At 29.7% G+C, this 23,125-nt stretch overlaps 3 protein-coding genes across 3 annotated transcripts in view; 2 read left to right on the forward strand and 1 right to left on the reverse strand.

Moving 5' to 3' along the window:
• Positions 1-12,243, forward strand: part of LOC125814457 (cytochrome P450 87A3-like) — a 54,832-nt gene extending 42,589 nt beyond the window's left edge. The window contains exons 2-10 of the mRNA XM_049493903.1: positions 4,097-4,193; positions 5,636-5,957; positions 7,670-7,819; positions 8,104-8,355; positions 8,508-8,597; positions 8,679-8,757; positions 11,579-11,685; positions 11,883-12,016; positions 12,150-12,243. Coding sequence (XP_049349860.1) covers positions 4,097-4,193; positions 5,636-5,957; positions 7,670-7,819; positions 8,104-8,355; positions 8,508-8,597; positions 8,679-8,757; positions 11,579-11,685; positions 11,883-12,016; positions 12,150-12,243 — 1,325 coding nt within the window. The remainder of the gene's footprint in view (positions 1-4,096; positions 4,194-5,635; positions 5,958-7,669; positions 7,820-8,103; positions 8,356-8,507; positions 8,598-8,678; positions 8,758-11,578; positions 11,686-11,882; positions 12,017-12,149) is intronic.
• Positions 1-23,125, forward strand: part of LOC125814458 (cytochrome P450 87A3-like) — a 145,993-nt gene that overhangs the window by 114,249 nt on the left and 8,619 nt on the right. The window lies entirely within an intron of this gene.
• Positions 1-23,125, reverse strand: part of LOC125814483 (NADH dehydrogenase [ubiquinone] 1 alpha subcomplex subunit 6-like) — a 520,085-nt gene that overhangs the window by 75,044 nt on the left and 421,916 nt on the right. The window lies entirely within an intron of this gene.

Here is a 23,125-nt window from a genome sequence, read left to right on the forward strand (position 1 = left end):
GCATCAAGAAAAGTTCTTTGGAGGAACCAGTTTGTTAAGGAAGCTACCTAAGAAACTGAAGAAGATATGGAGAAGAGGTATCCATATCTCTTTGAAACCGGAGAAATTCCAGATCAAGGTACTAATCATTTTCTTGGTATTTATTCATAAGTTGGCATGTTGTTTTTGCATTTTGATTGTTGGGTGTTTGAACTGAATGTTAGATGTTGCACTCTTAGCCTAGTAAGAGTAATCTCATTCGAGGACGAATGTTCCCAAGGGGGAGATATTGTAACATCTCACAAATTAAAATAACTAGGAAGAAGTTAAGAATTGGAAATAGTCAATTTTTGGAAAGAATAGAAATCTGGAAAATTTGTTAAGTATGTTAAGTTGAGCTTTTGGTCAACTTCAAACTACCATAAATCCTAGTTCAGGATGAGTTAGGTGTTTTTCCAGATATTTTAGGAAATATCTTGGAATAATCTTTCCAACGCCGCCGAGTTTGCGCAATTCCGAGTTCGTATGAGTAAGATATGCCCATTTAAAGTTGGGTTGTTCAAATAAAGAAAGTCTAAACCGGATTTTGGAAGGGTATTTTGGTCTTTACCATACCCAATTAAATTAATTCGTTTTAGGTAATTACTTAGGGGTCTAAACTGAACTTGTTCATTTTACGCTTTTGAAAAATTGAGTTAGGGTTTTAGAGAAGAGAAAAGAAGAGGAGAAAGGAAGACAAGAAGCAAGAATCGTCAATTCTCGAAGCTAAGATTGTGGATTTCGTCAAGAGGTGATCCCTACGAGGTATGTGAGGCTTTCATAACGTTGGGTTTGTTCACCCATGTGCCAAGCATGTTTATTTCAGCGTGAATTCGTCCTAAAAGAGTTTGGAAGTTTGATGTTCTTGATATGTATTCTTGAATTTGATGTCGTTCTTGAATTGGGCTGAGATGGAGAAGTTTCTGAGATCATTACGTCGAATTATAGTGTTGTTTGGAGTTAGGTTCTTAGGTACATTTGTTGGGTATCTGAATCTAAAAAGAATTTGGGAAAAAGAACCGAGTTTAAGCGAATTGGGGCTGGAAAATGAAAAAGGAAAATAGTCGGGCGAATTTGGACACTGGCTCCCCGTCGCGGACCTGCTCCTCAGATTTAGCAAAAGTTCTTCGCGGAGCGGAGCGGTCACGGACCGTTCTGCCTCAAAATGTATTCTTGCGACCAAAGAATTAAATATATCTCCGCATCACGGACTAGTATCCAGATAGTGATTTCTTGATATTTTCTCATGTTTAACTATCTAAAAACACTCTTAAACATTATGAGATCGTTCCTATCACAAATCACAATCATTGAATCCATAATTCAATTCAAGAAAAGTTAAGAGTCAAGTCAAGGAAAGTCAAGAGTCAAGTTAAGAGAAGTTCATAAAGTTTTCAAAAGTTTTTCACAAACGTTTTAACTTTGTTTTAAGACTTAAGTTTCGAGTTGACTAAAGAGTTATGAGTAAAGTTCATTTCTTCAAAGATTATACGGGAACTAAGTATTCCCAAAAGTTAGAAATGTTTTCATATTTGAGCAAGAAAGGGAACATCGATTCCAAAAGAGTTTTTAAGCTAAGTTTTGAGTAATTTTCTCAAACCAAAGAAAGAAGTTTTGTTTTAAAAACATATGTGCTAAGTATACTTTGGGAGTAATATTGAGCACCAATATGGAAACGCGAGTTCATATTAACTCAAGTCTCCATAAACCATGTAGTCATCATGGGTAGCAAAGGATCATACTTTTTAGATGACTCCTTAAGTTGCTTTTTAGCATAGACTAGTGGATCCACTTAGTTAAGGCGTTCTACATGACAGCAAAGTATATGTTAGTTCTGGCAGCGTGGGCAAGACGATGTATCACAACTTAGGCTCATAGTGGTAGTTGTCGGTTAGAGAAACTCCCACAGAAACTATATTACTTTATTACATGAGTAAAGTTGAGTTTGTTATTGCATTTCTTTAATGAACTGAGTTGCTTGCTACTGTTTTTAAAAGTTTTCTAATATTGCATGTGTCTTATTGCTTTATATTGAGTTAAGTTATTCATGAGTTGAGTAAAGCCAAGGTAAGTGTTCCTTTCAGATTCTTTTCAAGCTTATGTATGTTTATCATTCCAACTTGCATACTGGTACATTCAATATACTGATGTCAGTTGGCCTGCATCGTCTTATGATGCAGACATAGGTAACCAGGATCAGCATCCAGTGCCTAGTTGATCAGGTTGAGTACTCAGAGTCAGTTGGTGAGCCTCCTTGCTTTCCCGATGGCTCCTTCTTACATTGCTTTCTAGTTTTCAATTGTTAGGATGATCGGGGGTCTTGTCCCGACATCCCTCTTTGTTTTAGAGGCTTCATAGTCAGTTAGTAGTTCAGTTGTCTTTACATGATTATTTCTTATGTTAAGACTTGAGTTGCCATTTTGGCCAAGTTGAATATTTGACTTTTAAATGTTCTAAGTTATTTTATTAAACAAGTTGAGTAGAAGTGTATTTGATCATTGTAATAATGCTTAGAGTCTTCCGCTGAGTAAGTAAGTCAGGCCAAGAGTTCGCTTGGGGCCAGCAATGGTTCTCGAGTGCCGGCCACGTCCAGGGTGTAGGCTCGGTGCGTGACAAATAAGTGAAGGGTATTACGAAACGATTCAATCAGTTTAAATGAAATCAAGAGAAGTAACTTTTATAAGAACATTAATTAATCATCATCCGATCATAATTAAGTGGTATGCCTTTTTAAGTTAATTATATAATTATTATGTCTCGTGTAAAATATGATTCCACCTTGTTCATTGTTAGAATAGCGTTTTAGGGGGGTGTTCAAAGAAGAAGAAAAAAACCATCAAATTGATAAACCAAATCAAATCGAGAATTTTTTTAGTGATTTAGTTTGATATTGAAAAAAAAAAAAACAATAATCATAATATTTGTTTGGTTTGATTTTAAACCTTTTTAAAAAAAAAAGTCAAATCGAAACTAAACTAAACATATATTTATTCTTGAATATTAATCTTGAATTTGGTCTATCGTATTTTAGCACTTAATTTATGGGACCAATTTTTTAAAAAATTAATTTATGGGACCAAGCTAGTCCAAATTATATGGACGTTTACCATCTATATATCACTAGAAACATCTACATTTATTAAAAATAATTGATAAAAAATTATGTGTCTACCATATATATATTCAGAAATAAAATATATTGGTTGTTAGTTGGTCACATCTGTGGCCCATCTTGTACATAATTATTTGGAAATAAAAAGGCCAATGGTCTAAATTTAACCAAAAAAAAAAAAAAGAACTAAAATATATTAGCTTTAAGTTTTATGGAAATATTTGAATAACTAAACGAAAATGTTTGGATCAAAATTAGACTTCTACACCACTAAAATGAATTTATTGTATCTTTTAAAAAAAAAAATCATAATATATATATATATATATATATTAATAGACATGAATGGTAACAAAATCAACAATAATTAATAAAATGAGTTTACTTTTGAAATTAGGCGGCAATAGCCAACACTGGGGTGTGGGTATTTTACGGAATGAAAATTTTGGTTCATTAATTTTTATTTTTTATTTTTAAAAATAGTAATTTTATTATTATAACAAAATAATTTAGTATGATTTGATATTTTAAATATCGATTTTGACATTTTATAGTGTGGTAAATAGGTAATTATAATTTGGTCGACTTCAACTTACATATATGCTTATATAATAGAGAATTATGACTTCAACTTTTCAAAAAAAAAAAAAACATCTCAATTTGATTTTTTAATCATAATCATGAACAACTCCACTAACAAAGGTACAATTACAAATAATACTCCAAACATTTAACAAAGGATAAAATATATTATCTTGGATCTGGACTACATTATTCCACTGCCTATTTATAGTTTCCCATTTCCTCTAGCTAATTATAAACCACCACATTTTCATCTCTTTAATTTACACACAATATATTATCAAGAAAATGTTGTCACTTGGTATTTATATTATTGGATCCTTACTTGTTATTGTCATATACATTACTTGAGATACCCTAAAAACAATGGAAAACTCCCACCAGGTTCAATGGGTTGGCCATTACTTGGTGAGACTATTCAATTCTTTGCACCAAATACATCATTTGATATTTCTCCATTTGTGAAGGAGAGGATGCAAAGGTAAAATAACTAATTAAAAGTTAATATTATCATTATGTTCTTTATAATAACATTTTGTTATAGCGGTCAAAAATATTCCAACAAATGTCGTCATTATAGAGATGTTTGATGACAAGAGGGACTTGCTCATATGACAATCAACATTCTCCTCAAATCCTAAAATTGTGGATTCGAATTATCAAGGAGTAAAAAGATGGAAGCTTCATTGATTCAGGATTGAACTCTATATACTCTCTTTATCTGAAAATTTATGTGTCATATTTTCCTTTTAATTGTTTAATAGAATCACATACTTTATTTTTGGCATAATATATAAACATGCTCTTTAACTTAGTTTCATCTAGCATCTATGCCCTCCAACCTTGGGTGTGCACTAGTAGTCATTTAGACTTCTATAGAATTGAACTAGTAGACACACATCCTATTTGTCGTCCTATGTGGAATTCACTTCCAATGAGGATCATAAGTGGTGTCATTCATGTCCTATCAGGCATCATAAGTGGTGCCCTACGTGTACTATGTCACGTAGGACACGTGTGTCTACTTGTTTAATTTTATACAAGTTTAAGTGCTTACTTGTGCACATCCAAAGTTGAAGGGGATTGATGCCAACGCCTGCCAAGTTAATGCTCTTATATACACAAACAATTTAATGTTGAACGTCTCATTCTACACTTGATGATATGATTTATAGACACGCAAATATTTATGACTTATTTTAGACAACAAATTTCAAAAGTCTTTTGTTGTTGTTTAATAAACTACATGCTCAGTCACCATCACATAATTAGAAGGCATAATACATAAATATGACCCTTAACTTGGCATCAGCGAACAACTATGCCCTCCACTTTGAGTGTGCACAAGTAAGCACTTAAATTTGTATAAAATCAACAAATAGACACACGTGTCCTACATGGCATAATACACGTAGAAAGCTGCCACGTAGGACACAAAATTGCCATGTAGGACGAATGTGTCCATTTGTTGAATTTATACAAGTTTAATTACCTATTTGTGCACACCAACGTTAAATGTCATAGTTGCCAGCTGAGGCCAAGTTAAAGGTTATGGTTATGTATTATGCCTAATTAGAACAAAGGGATCTAATTGCGGCTTCATAATGTATTTATCATACTTTTTTTCGCTCAATAAGAATGTCAAACTTTTTTATTTAGATATGATTTAACTTTAAATTTCTCATTTTATACTTAATAAGATGATGTCAATAATTTATTTGAGACCATTTAAGTTTTTGAAGTATTTCTTTCTTTCTTAAACTACATGCACATACACCACATAATTAATTGGAACACATTGATCTAAGCACGAGTTCATAGGCTTCACATAACTTAGTAAATTGGAAACAAACATTAGATATACGTTTTCACATCCCACTTATCTCTCAGCTCGAAACTCACAACATCTAAATTCTTAATCAGGTATGGGTCGATATTTCGAACTAGTTTGGTGGGATATCCAATCATAGTATCCACAGACCCTGATTTTAATTACTTCATCTTCCAACAAGAAGGGCAATTGTTTCAAAGTTGGTATCCATATACTTTTGAAGAGATTTTGGGAAGGCAAAATGTTGGATCTTTACATGGTTTTATGTACAAGTACTTGAAAAACATGGTGCTAAGTCTTTTTGGTCCTGAAAGTTTGAAAAATATGCTGCATGAGGTTGAAAAAACTACAAATAATAACTTGAAGAGATGGTCAAGACAAAAGAGTGTTGAGATGAAGGAAGCAACAACCAAGGTAAGTAGTTTAAATTCCAGGGTAATTTCAGAGATGGTCACTCGACTTTTATTTTATTACATAGAAATTCACTAAACTATATTTTATAACAAAAAAAAATTACTGCTTGGACAAGGTAAGTAGTCTAAATTTTAGAGAAAAGAATCATAGCAACAACAAAAAAAATGTGGTGACCAAGCAAAAGATCGGAGGGAAAAAAACAATTAATAATAATAAATACAAGACTAAAATAGTAAGAGCCTGTTTGGATTGACTTAAAAGTTGGTCAAACTTACTTTTAAATTATTTTTAGCTTTTGAGAGTGTTTGACAAAGTTAAAAATAACTTAAAATAAATATAAAATAACTTTAAAAAAGTTTTTAAAAGTAGATACACCTCTATTTTTCACTTTTTAACTTAAAATTACTCAAGTTTGACTTTTAAAAACTACTTTTTTTTAAGCTAAACCAAACGGGCTCTAAGAGACTAATAATAATAGGCTTAAGTCATCGACAAACCTTTAAAATTATCCGCATAATTCACTTAGACACCTCAATTAGGATTTGTACCTATTGAACACCTAAATTGTGCAAAACATGACCTATTAAACACAAAACACTGATATGGCAAAAATCGTGTTATGCACTTTCTTGGAGCGCTTGAAGAAATTCGAATAGTGTTTTTTTTTAAAAAAATACATTTTTCTTCTTTTATTGACACTAGACACTTTAATTAATTTAATTTTTTTCCTTCTTTCATTGACACTTTTTTTTTATAAAAAAAAAAACCACCCCCTACTCCCCACCAGTTATCTTCTTCATATTTTTAGTTTCCAAAGTTTTCTCCATTTTAGCTCCAACACTTTTTTAAATATTTTTTTGTTTTATCTTTTTCCTTTCAAATCTGAATCAACTAATTGAATGTATGAAAAAAGAAGAAAGAAGATAAATGATTTTTATGCATCAGAGAAAAAAAAAATTTAGCCGATATTCGTCTATCACTATTTTTGAACAAATATTACTACTCAAATTAAAATGTAAATCCACTAAATTCATCAAAAATGATATCCAAAAATTTGATAGAATTAATTTTTGAGCTACCAATTTCTTTTTGTCATTAATCTAAAATGAGTATCCTCTGGTCAATTCCCTTTCTCCTTTACTCTTTATACCATTCTTTCTCTATGACGTATTAGTATGAAATATGTTTTTTTTTAAAAGGTTAATCTTCAAGTTATTTAAAAATAAATTGAATTTTGTGGTTTGGGAAAGAATATATTTAGGGAAGAAGATGAAGATAAAAGGGGTTGGGAGGAGGTTGGGTAGGGGTGGGGCTGGTAGAATATATTGATTTTTTCATTTTTTCATTTAAAAAAAAAAAGGATATAAAATGTATTTGAAATAATTTTAAACAAAAAAAATATTTTTTCTATTATTTTAGGTCCCCAATGTCAGGTTGTCATGTCGCGCAAACCTCTTCATACTTTTTGGCTATTATAAAAAAATGTCTAATAGGAATAATTTTTGAATAGTTAAAAGTGTTTACTAGTCTTAGTTGAGATATCTAAGTGAATAATGCAGACAACTTTAAGGGGTCGTCGATGACTTAAACCAATAATAATAATATTGAAAGAGAAACTAATATGCTTAGTATTTTTCTAGCATAATATGTATATCTCTAAGAGGTTGAAATGATATTTGAATTCAAAGCAAAATATTTTATATTTTTTCCAGATGATATTTGATATAACTGGAAAGAAACTTATCAGCTATGATTCTGAGAACGCTACAGAGAATGTGTGTGAAAATTTTACCGCTTTTATAAAGGGATTAATTTCCTTCCCTTTATGCTTTCCTGGAACTGCCTATCACAAGTGTTTACAGGTATTTCTGAATTTGATTTCTATACACTAATAATATCATAATAATTACATTTAATCTCTAATAAAAAGTAATCAGTAACGTGAAAATAAAATGAATTACCTACTATAAAAGTTAAAAATAAAGTGATCGCATAAAAGTTCTTTACTTTATCAGTATTTATATTATATATTCTCTATAGTATTTCATTATAACACCCAAAAATATAGACAAAATAATATTTATAACGATGTTTGACTAAATTTATACAAGTCATGATTGAACTAACTGTTGAAGGTGTTCATTAGGGAAGAAAGAAGATAATGAAGATGCTCAAGAGAATGCTAGAGGAAAGGAAATCACAACCAAGAAAAGAACAAAGTGACTTCTTTGATTATGTATTAGAAGAACTTCAAAGTAAAGACACAATTCTCACTGAGGCAATAGCTTTGGATTTGATGTTTGTGTTGCTCTTTGCTAGCTTTGAGACAACCTCTTTGGCTATAACTTTGGCTATTAAATTTCTTCATGAACATCCAAAGGCTTTGAAAGAATTAACAGTAAGTAAATCATAATCTTCTTCATCAATTGAACAACATATGCACTTACTTGACAAAGTCGGATTCAGAATTTGAACTTTTTATAATAACGATATCAAGTGTTACAATAATTTCTCTAAATAACAATCAAACATTCCTCAAATGTTTTTCAGGAGGAACATGAGGCAATAATTAGAAGAAGGGAAAATGCATCTTATGGAGTTACATGGAAAGAGTATAAATCCATGAAGTTTACATTTCAGGTATTTAATCTAAATTACAATATTGTTCCTTCCAAGTCTAAATAAATTATCATAAATTAATTAATTTCATTGAAAATGTAGTTTATCAATGAAACAGTCAGATTGGCAAATATTGCTCCTTTGATTTTCAGGAAAGCACTTAAAGACATCAACTTCAAAGGTATGTAATTAAAAGACATTAAATTCATTACCACTTAGTTATTGTGAACAAGAAATCAAGATTTACTCAAGGGAGACATATCTTAATATAATAAGGATTTAATTTATAGAGGTGTAAAGGCACTCCTCAATTTATTCAAGGGAGACATACCCTCATTAAAAAAAATTACACATATATACCATTTTTGTCTAACAAATGATGCATATATATATATATATATATATATATTTCACTGTCTAATAAATTGTGCATATTTACTGAACTAAAAAAAAAAATCTAAACGATTTTTAGTGCCAAAATGCCACGCAATTTTGAAAAATAACCTCATCCATACCTCCAATATTATAACTCGACCAACTAAGAACTCAATTTATATTTTATTTAGTCATCACCCTATGATAGTGATGATGATATTGCTTAGTCTGTTATGCTATATGTATTAAAAAAACATACTAATGATAACAATAACTTTGCACAAATATAAACAACAAAGTTTAAATCATGTAATGAAAAATAGAAATTAATAATATCATCGGAATTAATAACTTATATTGTATGAGACAAAAGGGAAGGAAAATCGAGCCACTGAATGCACAATGTCCCCTTAAGAAACTATTCCCCTCTAGTATTCGAGGCTTAAAGGAATAGATCCTCCAAGATAGAACATTCTATTCACAATGTATTGATACCAAAAACAATGGTGTCAGCGAGCCACTCAACGGAGTAAAGTACACGAATAATTTAATTGTACAAAAGAAGAAGAAGAAGTTCAGAAATTTCGTAAGTGAAAAGTCTAAGGAATCACAGTATTTATAGATAAGAAGCACTATTTCCGAAAGTTTGCGACCTTTCAGAAACCACACGACCGTTCATGAAAGTTTGCAACCTTAGCTTCCAGAACAGTCATGACGGTTCTTGAAAGTTACACCTTTCAGAACAGTCATTTCAAACATGGAAAATTCAAATAAAACGGGAAAGACATTTTAAAACACGAGTCGAGTTGGATTGGGTCATTTCGGTTAATTAATTAAATAATTAAAATCGCTTAGGACATTACTTAATTAATAATTAATTAAAAAACTTGTCCAAAAAATAATCTAGCCAAAGTTGTAGCGAGCGACGATAGTGTGAGGGGTCCCTCTTTCCAACCCTTTAACAACTAGTAGAAGTGTTTCCTTATTTAAACACTTGAACTTTTATTTCCAACACCAATGAGGGAGAATTGTTTTTTTACTAAAGCATAACAGAAACTTCATATTTTCTCCTTTCATCTTCCCTCCATATCCATTAGTTCTTACTATATACCCAACATAGTCGAACAAGCATCCTAGTCTAAGTCATTAGAGTGATACCTAAATATAGAAGAATAATTGTACAAAAACTAAAGACTACTTCAATAAAAGTATTTGCGAGAGTGATCCATAAATTAACAGGTTATTAATCAGTCCAAACATGAAAACTCATGTTACCACACTTACTTCTATACACTGAATATATATAAAAGAAATATTATTAGTAAGTCACATTAAATATAGTTAAAGATAACGTTTAAGAATTGGAGAAGGGCCTAAAATGCCCCTCAAGTATTTGAATTGGTACAAATTACTCTCCATCCATCTATCGGCCCTCCACCCTTTTGGCTCAAAAATACCTGATGTCTAACAGATCATACTCATTAGGTGGATGAAGGGTAATATTATACCAAATCTCATAGTTTAAGGGCATTTTAGGCCCTTTCCGTTAAATAATTTGAAATTACTTAATATATAAGCTCACATGATTGACTTGATTTTGAATTTCATAGTAAATTTAAAATTGTAAAAAGGTTAGACATCTACTCACTTCACTCCTCCCTCCCCGCCCTTCACTTCCTATCTCTTCCATTTTAATTTTTTTTTATTAAATTTATGACAAACAAGAGAGAGAGAAAAAGGAGGAAATAAGATGCATTCATATAGAAATAATTAATTCAATAAAAGATGACTTAATTAACCAAATATGTACAAATATTATATTTTCTTTTGTGTGTACCCAAAATTAAAAATAAAAGAATAAAAATATCATTTCTCTTATCCCCACCCTCATCCCATCATGACAATAATACTAATTAAAAGAATATAAATATGTGAATTCATTTCAAGTTTAGTCATGGATATCCTAATTAAGAATAAGATATTAAAAAAAAAGAATAAAAGAAAAATGAACAAGACATTTGGATAATTGAGAGAAAATTTTATATTAATGAAATAATTTTTTTTTAGATGAACAATCAGTCGGGGGTAAGTATGGATTTTAGTTGGATCCCCATTTATGAGTTGGGTTACGTTATAATAAATTGGGGTTGATTTAAAATAGGTCAATAGAAAGATATCATGAAATTAATTATTTTTTCAATAGTATTTTCAATTGTATCGGGTCAAAATATGAATCATAAGTGGTTTTATAGAAAACATCATTTTTTTAAAATATCATTTTTATTATTTATTTGAGAAGTGTTTAAATTTGGACCAATCACATTAAGCAATATAATAAATAAATATTTAATAATTTTACTTTAAGGGAGCTATTGAAAAATAAGGGTAAATATGAGTCAAAGGATTAACATCGAGGGTATTTTTGACCTGAAAGGTGGACGTCAAGGGGTATTTTAGGGCCGATAGGTGGATGAGGGTAGTTTTGTACCAATTCAAATACTTGAGGAGAATTTTAGACCCTTCTCCATTTAAAACATGTTAAATTATATTAATCATGTAAAAAACTCATTATATTATTATTAGAATAAAATAAATTACTATATATAATAACCTTTTGTGAGATGCAGGATATACCATTCCAGCTGGTTGGGCAGTTATGGTGTGTCCTCCAGCTGTCCACTTAAATCCTGTCAAATATGAAGATCCACTTCAGTTCAATCCATGGAGATGGGAGGTGAGTTATTAGTCAAAAAATTATATTATGATTTGATATAAAAATATTTAAAAAATCAACCATATATTGGTTATATATTATTTACTTTTCACTTTAAATTTGAAAAATTATTTTTTTCAAGTTAATTAAAAAAAACAAATTTTTTTAAATAATTTTTTTTCTTATAAATTATAATGAATTATTGATATTGCTTACAGGGAATGGGAATAGAACTAAATGGAGCATCTAGGAATTTTATGGCATTTGGAGGTGGCATGAGATTTTGTATTGGAGCAGACTTTGCTAAGGTGCAAATGGCTGTCTTTCTCCATTGCTTTGTGACCAAGTACAAGTAAGTTATACAAAATATATAAATTGATTAAAGGAATTTGAAAAGAATTTATATAAATATATGCCCGATATGGAGAGGCGTGATACGGTCATTATATACACATCTTTAATTTAAAAATCTTCATTATCATTAGGTGGGAGATAATCAAAGGAGGAGATATAGTACGAACTCCAGGTTTACAATTTCCAAATGGTTACCACATCAAAATCTCCGGAAAATATGACTAAAGGTACTTGCAACGGTAAATTCATATACAGACGTTGAACAAAAGTTATTATTAAGCTCGTGAACTCACTAATGTGAATGTAGATCCGCCTTTGGATGCACACAGCCTTTAATTTTGTTATCTATAAGTGCATGTTTTTAAGTTATTAATATGGTTAATTCATAGTTTATGTATGAATAATGCATTTAAAATGCATGTCGATCTAGAAATTACTCTATCGACACCTATAATAATACCTTATGTAATATTGCTATGTTAGATGGGAGTTGTTCTAATAATATGAATGCATTTTATATTTACTTCTCTCTTTCTTCATTTTTTGTGTTTTACGATATTATAAATGTTCATTTATATAACAATAACATACCAGTTTCTTATTTTAAAAGTGTTATATATAATTTTAAACGAAGTAACTCCATTCATTGTATATGGCTACGCTATTGATATCATGGACATGCGAATTTACCTTACATTTGTTTTTGTCTTATTACTTAAATAGTTTGGAACACTGAGTGTTTACCTTCCAAGAGTGTCATATAAATCAAAGGGGTGTTTATGTAACTGTATATGTGACAAAAAAAAGTCGTATCAATAAGTAAAATATAGACATTGTAAATTGTGTATATGTAATATATAATCAGTGTATATATATTCATTTACATTATTTATATAATTTTACACATTATAATAGTTCATCTTCTTCAACGACCGAAAGAGGAAAGATATTAGGGGAAAAAGGGAAGGAGTGAATTGCACTTTGCTTGCAATTGAAAAAAATATCGAATATATGAGCATTTTTTTTTGTAAGAATTGATAATTGTCTTATTTAAAACAAGAAATTTTGACTCAACAAATATTTTGTATCAAAATGCTTTTTAATCTTGTAATATTAAACATAGAAAAAATAGAATTAAAGAATAGTAAAAAAAAGAAGCAGTAAAATAAACAAATTTAAATGAAGAGGGTACAGGGATAAATTTAGGGAAGTAATCATACTCAATTTTTATAAAAACATTTATTATTCGATCATAGTTTAGTGGTATGCATTTTAAAGGTAATTATATAATTGCTTAGTGTCGTGTAAAATATGATTCCACCTTGCTCACTGCTCGAATAGGGTTTTATGGGTGTTTTTTTCTCTTAAAACGGAAGGATTTTATTTATATATTAAAATTCGTCCATAGACGTACCAAAAAAATTGATCTAAACGAAACAGTTCCACAAGTATTTCTATCGATAGCATACGTTACAAAAGAAAGAAAATGCTTGAAAAAACACAAAGATTGTTACCATATATATTTAGTTTCATACACTACAAGAAAAGTGTGAATTACATGAGGATTTTCTGGGATTAGTATGATAATCCGTAGGAAACTTATTTTCCTGCAAATTTTCATACTAATCCCCAGGAAAATCCCCATGTAATTCAATTTTTTCTTGTAGCGATAAATTTTCTTTCCGTGTTCTGCAATCAACATAAATATGTGAGAAAACGTATAGTAATATTATGCAAAGAAATTTAATTTACCGTTAACTAACAAACAAAAAAATTGAAATCAATTTATAATAGATGGAAAAATTAGACAAAATATCCGTTGAGTCAAAATCCTTATCTAAAATAACTCACCAATTATTTGTTACAAAAAAAATGACCATTCGGCCTTCTTAAATGGATCTGGAAAAAGAGGGGGAAAAATGGGAATAGAGAAAGAAAAAGAAACTTAGATTCTATGTTCGTCAATTTAAACTTCTTTAAAGCTTGACTTTAAAATTTGACTTATTGAGAAACGTATATTGTTTTACATGAGCAATATATAAAAAGACTTGAATCATTGAGAGGAGTTTATATTTGAAATTTTGAGACTATTTAGTAGGGGTAGGCATTTGATATTCGGTTGAGATTTCTCAAATTTTGGGTTTGATAATTCAGTAATTGGTAGTTAAAAGTAGATATCAAATACCAAATTTTTAAGTTTCGGTTTGGGAATTTGGAAAACGGTAATTTAAACTTCGATTTGATACGGTATTCAGTTATACCGTATTGAGGTTATAGCCAATTGTATTACAAAGTTAATACTATTTCTCCAATCAATTCTATTTTTTTATGTAGACGCACGATATAATAGAAGATCAACAAGTAAGAAGACATCAAGAAAAGCAAATTGATACAACTAAAAGACATGTATTATGATTATTCATGTTTATTCTTTAACTTTCTTTTTGGACTTGTACTAATGAGTAATGGATATGTTAATATATTTTACCTTCATTAAGTAAATAATTTGGTATTCGGGAAATACTGAATACCAAATGGTACTGATGTCTCATACCAAACTCAAACTGGAATACCATAATTCTAAAATTTTACTCCCGAATACCATACTAAATACCGAATTACCAAATAACCAAAAAATTCGGTTCGATTCAGTAATTCGATTTTCGATATTTTAGCCCAGCCTTACTATTTAGAGAAAATTTGAATTGGTTGAAATTGAAAAAAAAAAAATCTGCAGTATGTAAATATTGTATTAATAGAATATATGTATGTATATACATCTTTAATACAAAATTATACATCATATATTCATGATTATACAATAATTATACACATAACTATTTATATAATATCAATACCAATATATTTATATATATATGCGCCTACTTTTCTTGATTTTTTTTGTCATATATAATTACGTTAGAATCCCTATACTATACTCCATATTTTATACATAATTATACAAAATTGATACACTATTTTATACATTATACTATACGGTTTTTAAAAAATAAAAAATTAAGAGGATTACTAATAATAAATTAAAAGAAGTATGAATAGGCAAGAATTTAATCCTAACCAAATGGTCCCAATTCCTCAAGAAGAAAGAAAAAACACTTTAAATTATGCTAATTAATGTAACTTATATAGATTGGCTGAATCTTGGCTGAATCTATTTTAACCAAATTTATTTTTGTTCATTAAAAATTAGGTTGATCCAGCATAAATTGACAAAAATAGCAATACCAACAATATTAATTCGAGGTAGAATAATTAGGCAGAAATAATTAACCAAAATTGGCTCAATCTATTTTAACCCAATTTATTTCCGCTCATTAATAATTAGGCTGATTTGGCATAAATTGACAAAAATGGCAACAACAACAATATTAAATTTCGTCCATAGATGTACCAAAAAAATTGATCTAAACGAAATAGTTCCACAAATATTTCTATCGATAGCATACGTTACAAAAGAAAGAAAATGCTTGAAAAAACCCAATGATTGTTACCATATATATTTAGTTCCATAAGTTTTCTTTTCGCGTTATGCAATCAACATAAATATGTGAAAAAAAACGTATAGTAATGTTATGCAAAGAAATTTAATTTAGTGTTAACTAACAAACAAAAAAATTGAAAACAATTTATAATAGATGGAAAAATTAGACAAAATATCCGTTGAGTCAAAATTCATTATCTAAAATAACTCACCGATTATTTGTTACAAAAAAAAGGGAAAAAGGACAAATATACCCCCGAATTATTATAAATGGTATGTCAATACCCTCTGTTATACTTAAGGTTGTATATGCCCTTACCGTCATTCTTTTGGGTTGTATATATCCTTGAATCTAACGGATGGACACGTGGCATCATCTAAATGATTTACCCGATTTTATTTATTTTTTACCCAAAAATTAAAAATTCACCCGACCCACAACCAAAATGGGTGGTGCTAAAATCAACTCTTCATTTTCATCAAAATTCATCCCTTTATTCTTCTCAACCCACCATAACCATGGAATCAAGAACTCATCTTTCAAGGAAGAAGATGACTTGTTCACTAAAACTACTATTTTCTTCACTTTCACTAACATCCCTGCAAGTTATGTGAATCTTGTGTCTTTCAAATTTTTTAAATATATAGCTTTATGCTTGCTAAACAAAAAAAAATAAAATTCATCTTCATTTAGAACAGTAGGAATCTAGGTTATTGGGTGTTTTATACATCATCTATTTCAAAAATATTTTCAACACATTTCAATAATAACAAATCAATTTGAGCTTGAAATTTTTGATTTGATTGTAGACCCACTTTAAAGCTTGAAGCTTTGTCCATCAATGGTGATTGTATTTTCTCAAACCCTTTTAACAATAACAAATCGATTTGAGCTTGAAATTTTCGATTTGAATGTAGACCCACTTTAAAGCTTGAAGCTTTGTCCATCAATGGTGGTAGTATTTTCTCAACCCCTTTCAACAAAGAATAAATTGATTTGAAAAAAAAATGAAATTGATTTCTTGATTTTGATTGAAATAATATGCTTCTAGGTTTTTGTTTGTGAGATTTGGAAAATGAATTGAAGAACACTTCTCCTTTTATTTGATTTTTAATGAAGATGAAAAGCTATGTTTTTTTATTTTTAGTTTTAAATGTCATGATATTTTAATTTGGGCCATGGGTGGGTAAAGTATAGAAAATGGGTGGGTTTTCAATTTTTTTGGATAAATAAATAAATAAAATCAGGTAAATCATTTAGATGATGTCACATGTCCATCCGTTAGATTCAAGGATATATAAAACCCAAAAGAATGATGGTAAGGGCATATACAACCTTAAAGTATAACGGAGGGTATTGACATACCATTTATGATAGTTCGGGAGTATATTTGTCCCTTTTCCCCAAAAAAAATGACCATTCGGCCTTCTCAAATGGATCTGGAAAAAGAGGGGGGAAATGGGAATAGAGAAAGAAAAAGAAACTTACAATATGGGTGGGCATTCGGTAATTTAAACTTCTTTAAAGCTTGATTTTAAAATTTGACTTATTGAGAAACGTATATTGTTTTGCATAAGCAATATATAAAAAGACTTGAATCATTGAGAGGAGTTTATATTTGAAATTTTGAGACTATTTAGTAGGGGTGGGCATTCGGTATTCGGTTCGGATTTCTCAAATTTCGGGTTTGGTAATTCAGTAATTGGTAGTTAAAAGTAGATACCAAATACCAAATTTTTAAATTTTGATTTGGTAATTCGAAAAATGGTAAATTAAACTTCGATTTGGTACGGTATTTTGTCATACCGTATTGAAGTTATAACCAATTGTATTACAAAGTTAATACTATTTCTCCAATCAATTCTATTTTTTTTAATGTAGACGCATGATATAATAGAAGATCAACAAGTAAGAAGACATCAAGAAAAGCAAATTGATACAACTAAGGGTGTGTTTGGTATGAAGGAAAACATTTTCCCCAATTTTCTTATGTTTGGTTGGACTAAATGTTTTGGAAAATGTTTTCCAAATCAACTCATTTTCCTCAAATTTAAGGAAAATGACTTCCCTTCTAAACTTAAGGAAAACATTTTCCAAAACTCTCTTCCAACTTCAAATTACAATTACTTTTTTGTTGAAAAAATCAATTTATTTTGTCCCTACCCTCAAACCACCACCACCCCCCCCCCCAAAAAAAAATAAAAAATTTTAAAGCTTGTTTTTAAATTCAATTTTTTTACCCCACTCTCACCCCTACCCCCACCCCCTCGCAAAAAAAAATATTAAAAATTGTTTTTAAAAGATATTTCTAATTTCAATTTTTTACTCCCACCCACTACCCTCGCCCCCCCCCCATCAACCCCCCTATCAGTCCCCAATCCCCTTCAAAAAGAAAAAAAACTAAATTTATTTTTAAAAAATATTTTCAACTTCAAATTTTTATTTTTTTCATCCCAATCCTCGATCACCCACGCCCCTCTCCGGTCACACACCCCCCCCCCCAAAAAAAAATTGAGTTTGTTTTTAAAATATATTTACAAATTCAAAATTTCAGTTTTTCACCCTACCCTCGACCCCCCACCCACCTCCTACCCAGCCACCCACCCACCCACTCCTACCCCACCCCCCAAAAAAATAATAATTTAAGTTTGTTTTTAAAAAATATTCTCAACTTCAAATTTTCATTTTTTCATCCTACCCTTGACCCCCCCCCCAACCCACCTCCTACCCAGCACCCCCCCCCGAAAAAAAAATTTAAGTTTGTTTTTAAAAAATATTTTCAATTTCAAAATTTCATTTTTTTCACCCCTACCCAGTCCCCCCCCACCCCACCCAACCCCTACCAACACCCCCCCTCACGCCCAAAAAAAATTTTAATTTTATTTTTAAAATATATTTTCAACTTCAAAATTTTATTTTTTCACCCCAACCCTCGAGCCCCCCACCTACCCCACCCCCCTACCATCTCCCAGCCCCCACCCCCCAAAAAAAAAATTTAAGTTTGTTTTTAAAAAATAATTTCAACTTCAAAATTTCAATTATTCACCCCTACCCTTGACCCCCCCCCTTCACCCACCCCCTACCACCCCCCACCCCCAAAAAAAATTTAAGTTTGTTTTTAAAAACTATTTTCAATTTCAAAAATTATTTTCTACTCTAGTAAAAATAAAAAATATTTCTCAAAAATATTTTTCATTCATAAATCAAACACAAAATCTTTTCTGGAAAATATTTTCTACTCACCAACCAAACATGAGAAAATAAGTCAAAAATCAACTTGTTTTCCAGGAAAACATTTTCTAGGAAAGCATTTTCCATGGAAAACATTTTCCTTCATACCAAACACACCCTAAAAGACATGTATTATGATCATTCATGCTTATTCTTTAACTTTCTCTTTAGACTTATACTAATGAGTAATGGATATGTTGATATATGACCTTCATTAAGTAAATAATTTGGTATTCGGAAAATACTGAATATCAAATGGTACTGATGTCTCATACCAAACCCAAACTTAAATACCATAATTCTAAAATTTTACTCCCCAATACCATACCAAATAACCAAAAATTTTGGTTCGGTTCAGTAATTCAACGATTTTCGATATTTTATGCCCAGCCTTACTATTTAGAGAAAATATGAATTGGTTGAAATTGAAAAAAAAAAAATAGCCTGCAATGTGTAAATATTGTATTAATAGAATATATGTATGTAATACATCTTTAATACATAACTATACATCATATATTCATGATTACACAATAATGATACACATAACTATTTATATAATATCAATACCATATATATATATATATATGCGCGCCTACTTTTATTGATTTTTTTTTTGTCATATATAATTACGCTAGAATCCCTATACTATACTCCATATTTTATACATAATTATACAAAATTGATACACTTTTTTATACATTATACTATACGGTTTTTTAAAAATAAAAAATTAAGAGGATTACTAATAATAAATTAAAAGAAGTATGAATAGTCAATAATTTAATCCTAACCAAATGGTCCCAATTCCTAAAGAAGAAAGAAAAGACACTTTAGATTATGCTAATTAGGGGTGTTCACGGTTTGGTTTGGATCGGTTATTGGTCAAAATCAAAACCAAACCAACTTAATCGATTTTAAAATTATCAAAACCAAACCAAACCAAATATAATATACATTTATCGGTTTGGTTGTTTTCGGTTTTGGTTCGGTTAGGTTCGGTTTTTCGGTTATTAACCATACATAAAAATAAAAGAAACAATTCATTCAAAACGTGAAAAAAGTGACAACAATCCATTCAAACAAAAAAATAGTTAGAATGACTGGCATTACAGAACTTTCGATCATTGAATTTACTGAATAAAACTTCAAAATTCACTATTTTGGCATTGAAGGAAGAGACAATGACATTTTCAGTCCCACAAAGAATTTCCATAGACACTCATATACATGAAACCAATAAGAAAAATGTTCTCACCTTAGACATTTTTTCTTTCATAAGTAAATTATAAATAAATTTTGATGAAACATATATAAAATCTTTAAAATTGTTTATGAATATAATATATTATGTATGTATAATAATAAAATTTATGTATATAACTAGTTGGTTCGGTTCGATTATTTCTTCAATTTTTTTCGAACAAAACCATAACCAAACCAAATACTATCGGTTCTTAACAATCTAAAACCAAACCAAACCAAAACCCAAATTAAATTGGTTCATTTAATCGGTTTGGTTTGGTTTTTCGGTTTGGATCGGTTTTTATCCAAACCATGAACACCCCTAATGCTAATTAACGTAACTTATATAGATTATTGGCTGAATCTATTTTAATCAAATTTATTTCAGTTCATTAAAAATTAGGTTGATCCAGCATAAATTGACAAAAATAGCAATACCAACAATATTAATTCGAGGTAGAATAATTAGGCAGAAATAATTAACCAAAATTGGCTCAATCTATTTTAACCCAATTGACAAGAGGGAGTTGCTCGGATGGTAAGCACCCCTCACTTCCAACCCGAAAGTTGCGAGTTCGAGTCACCAAGAGAGCAAAAGGGATGGGAGCTCCTAGGGAGGATAAAAAAAAGAAAAAAAAATTAACCCAATTTATTTCCGTCCATTAATAATTAGGCTGATTTGGCATAAATTGACAAAAATGGCAACAACAACAATATTAATTCGAGGTAGAATAATTAGGCAGAAATAATTAACCAAAACTAGAAATCTACACTACTAATATTACATATGACCAACTTAATCTGTCAAAATTGATAAGTTTATTTATTAATTCAGTCTATTTTCATTTATTTAATTTAGCATATCTTAAAGTTAGATTAGTTTTGGGCTAAATATATAGTTCAAATTAGATAATCTTGTTATAAAAATTAATTTTTCAAAATTTTATTCAATATGTTATATATAATCATAACTCATAATAAATTTAAAAACTTATTAATATTATTATCTTTTTAATAATCAAGCAAATCATAGAACGATTAAAAACAAAACTTGGTAAAAGTAGGTACAGTATTAGAATGTAAATGTATATTGTGATATATGTGAAGACATCAATTGTATCTATGGTCAACTGAATTTAATGTATGTGTTTTTTAAATTGTATGTATAACATTGGTGCAACTGTAAGGGAGACCGCTTGTATGTAAAGGGTATGTAAAGGCTATAAAATTTCATAATTTCGTTATGTTTTGTAATTATTTAAAATTATCATTTTAAAGAGTAATTATATTATTTCTTTATGTACATTTTTTAATTTGCGCTATGTAAGTCTGTAGTTTTTTTAAAATTAACCTATATACCTCCATAACACATGAGTAATATATGTGTACACCGTACTTACTTCAGATTCCACCTTGTAAATTTACAATAGGTATATTATTGTTGGTGTACCATTATAAAGAGTAATTAATAAGAGTAGTATTCTACATTAGCTAATTTTATCCATTGATTATATTTAAAATTATATTTACCTGAAGTTAACATATTTTTACCTTAAGTTCAAGTAAAAATTATAGAACTTTATATATATATATATATATGTGTGTGTGTGTGTACAAATTTCAGATAAAAATGACCGATATCAACCACATGTAGAAATTCGGACAAAAGAATTAAACTTTAATTATATATGCCTGAACTTTAGGAAAATAATTTATAAACTTTGATCATATGTATATAAACTTCAGATATATAAAGTACAAACATTTAATATAAGTTATTCTGAAGTGAGTAAACGTGCCCTATTTGATAGGGAAGTACAAACATTTAATATAAGTGAGTAAACGTGCCCTATTTGATAGTGTGTGGTCTGCTAATAGCAATTACTCTAATTGTTCAATCATTTCTGCCCACTACTCATTTTGAGTGGTGTAGAAACCTAACTTTAAAGGAAAAATAACGATTTTTGTCTATTGAGAGAAAATATATATTTCGTGTACCATAATATAAAATATTTTTCTAACATTATATTAATAAGTTTAGTCCATATTTGTACAATTCAATTATTTTCAATATGTCTTATAAGAGTAACATTATCATTAGAATGTCTCGTTTCTTATGTAAAACAATAGCAAGCTTTAATAACAAATAAAGTATAGACAAATAGTAGTACTATATATATGTTTATTGAGCACCATTTTTTTTTTACTAAAAGAAAAAGAAAAGAAAGTATAGCATCAATATTCAATAGGATTCTTCGAGAAAATGCTAAATTTTTTTATGTATATATTTGAATTAAATATCACAAACACAAAAGGAAAAAAAGTTAAATTTTATCGATTCATTCGATGTATTTTCAAAAAATCATGGATACCCCAGCCATCTATAGATTGATAGCTTTTTTCCTCACAGCTAATCTTTAGCGGGGTAGGCCTCTATAAATTAAATATATGGATAAGAGATAATAAGCACCCAATAGAATAATCGAAGTGTATGTAAGTTAGCTATAACAGTATCATTATTAGTCCCTACACTATTTTAAATTGAGTTACCCTGGTGATTTTTGAAAAGTTCCATTTTTGCCCTTTAAACTCTTCACGGTGCTCCAACCCTAGAGTAATTTTAAATCATATTCAAAGGCTGTGGGGTGGGGTGGGGTGGGGGTGGGTGGATAGGAGTAATTATGGATTTTATTTAAAAGAACAACTAGGACACGTGGAGTCCATCCATTTCACCTTAAAATTCTCTTAATAATAAAAGTCAAATACAAGACAATTTGCTAACAAATTTTGAACATCTTAACTTCTTTTTTCTTACCACATAATATATATAAATGTGTTTTTTTTTATGATTAGGAAACTTGCAACTGCTATTCTTTGGGTGCGCACAAGGTAAGACCCTCAATCCTATATAATAACTCGCAAATAACATTGGAGACTTAACCCACATAACCCAGAAGGCAAACCCCTTACTTTTGCTGGCAAGGGGTTTCGACCTTGAGACTTCTAACATGGAAGTTCCAAGTCCAAATCACGGAGCCACTCCGAAGGGTATATAAATGTGCCTTTTAACTTGGTTTCAACTGTCATCTATGTCTTTCAACTTTAGGTATGTACAAGTAGGCGATTAA

Source organism: Solanum verrucosum, unplaced genomic scaffold, assembly GCF_900185275.1.
Source record: "Solanum verrucosum unplaced genomic scaffold, falcon-dt-bn FXZP01000268.1, whole genome shotgun sequence".
Classification (NCBI taxonomy): Eukaryota; Viridiplantae; Streptophyta; class Magnoliopsida; order Solanales; family Solanaceae; genus Solanum; species Solanum verrucosum.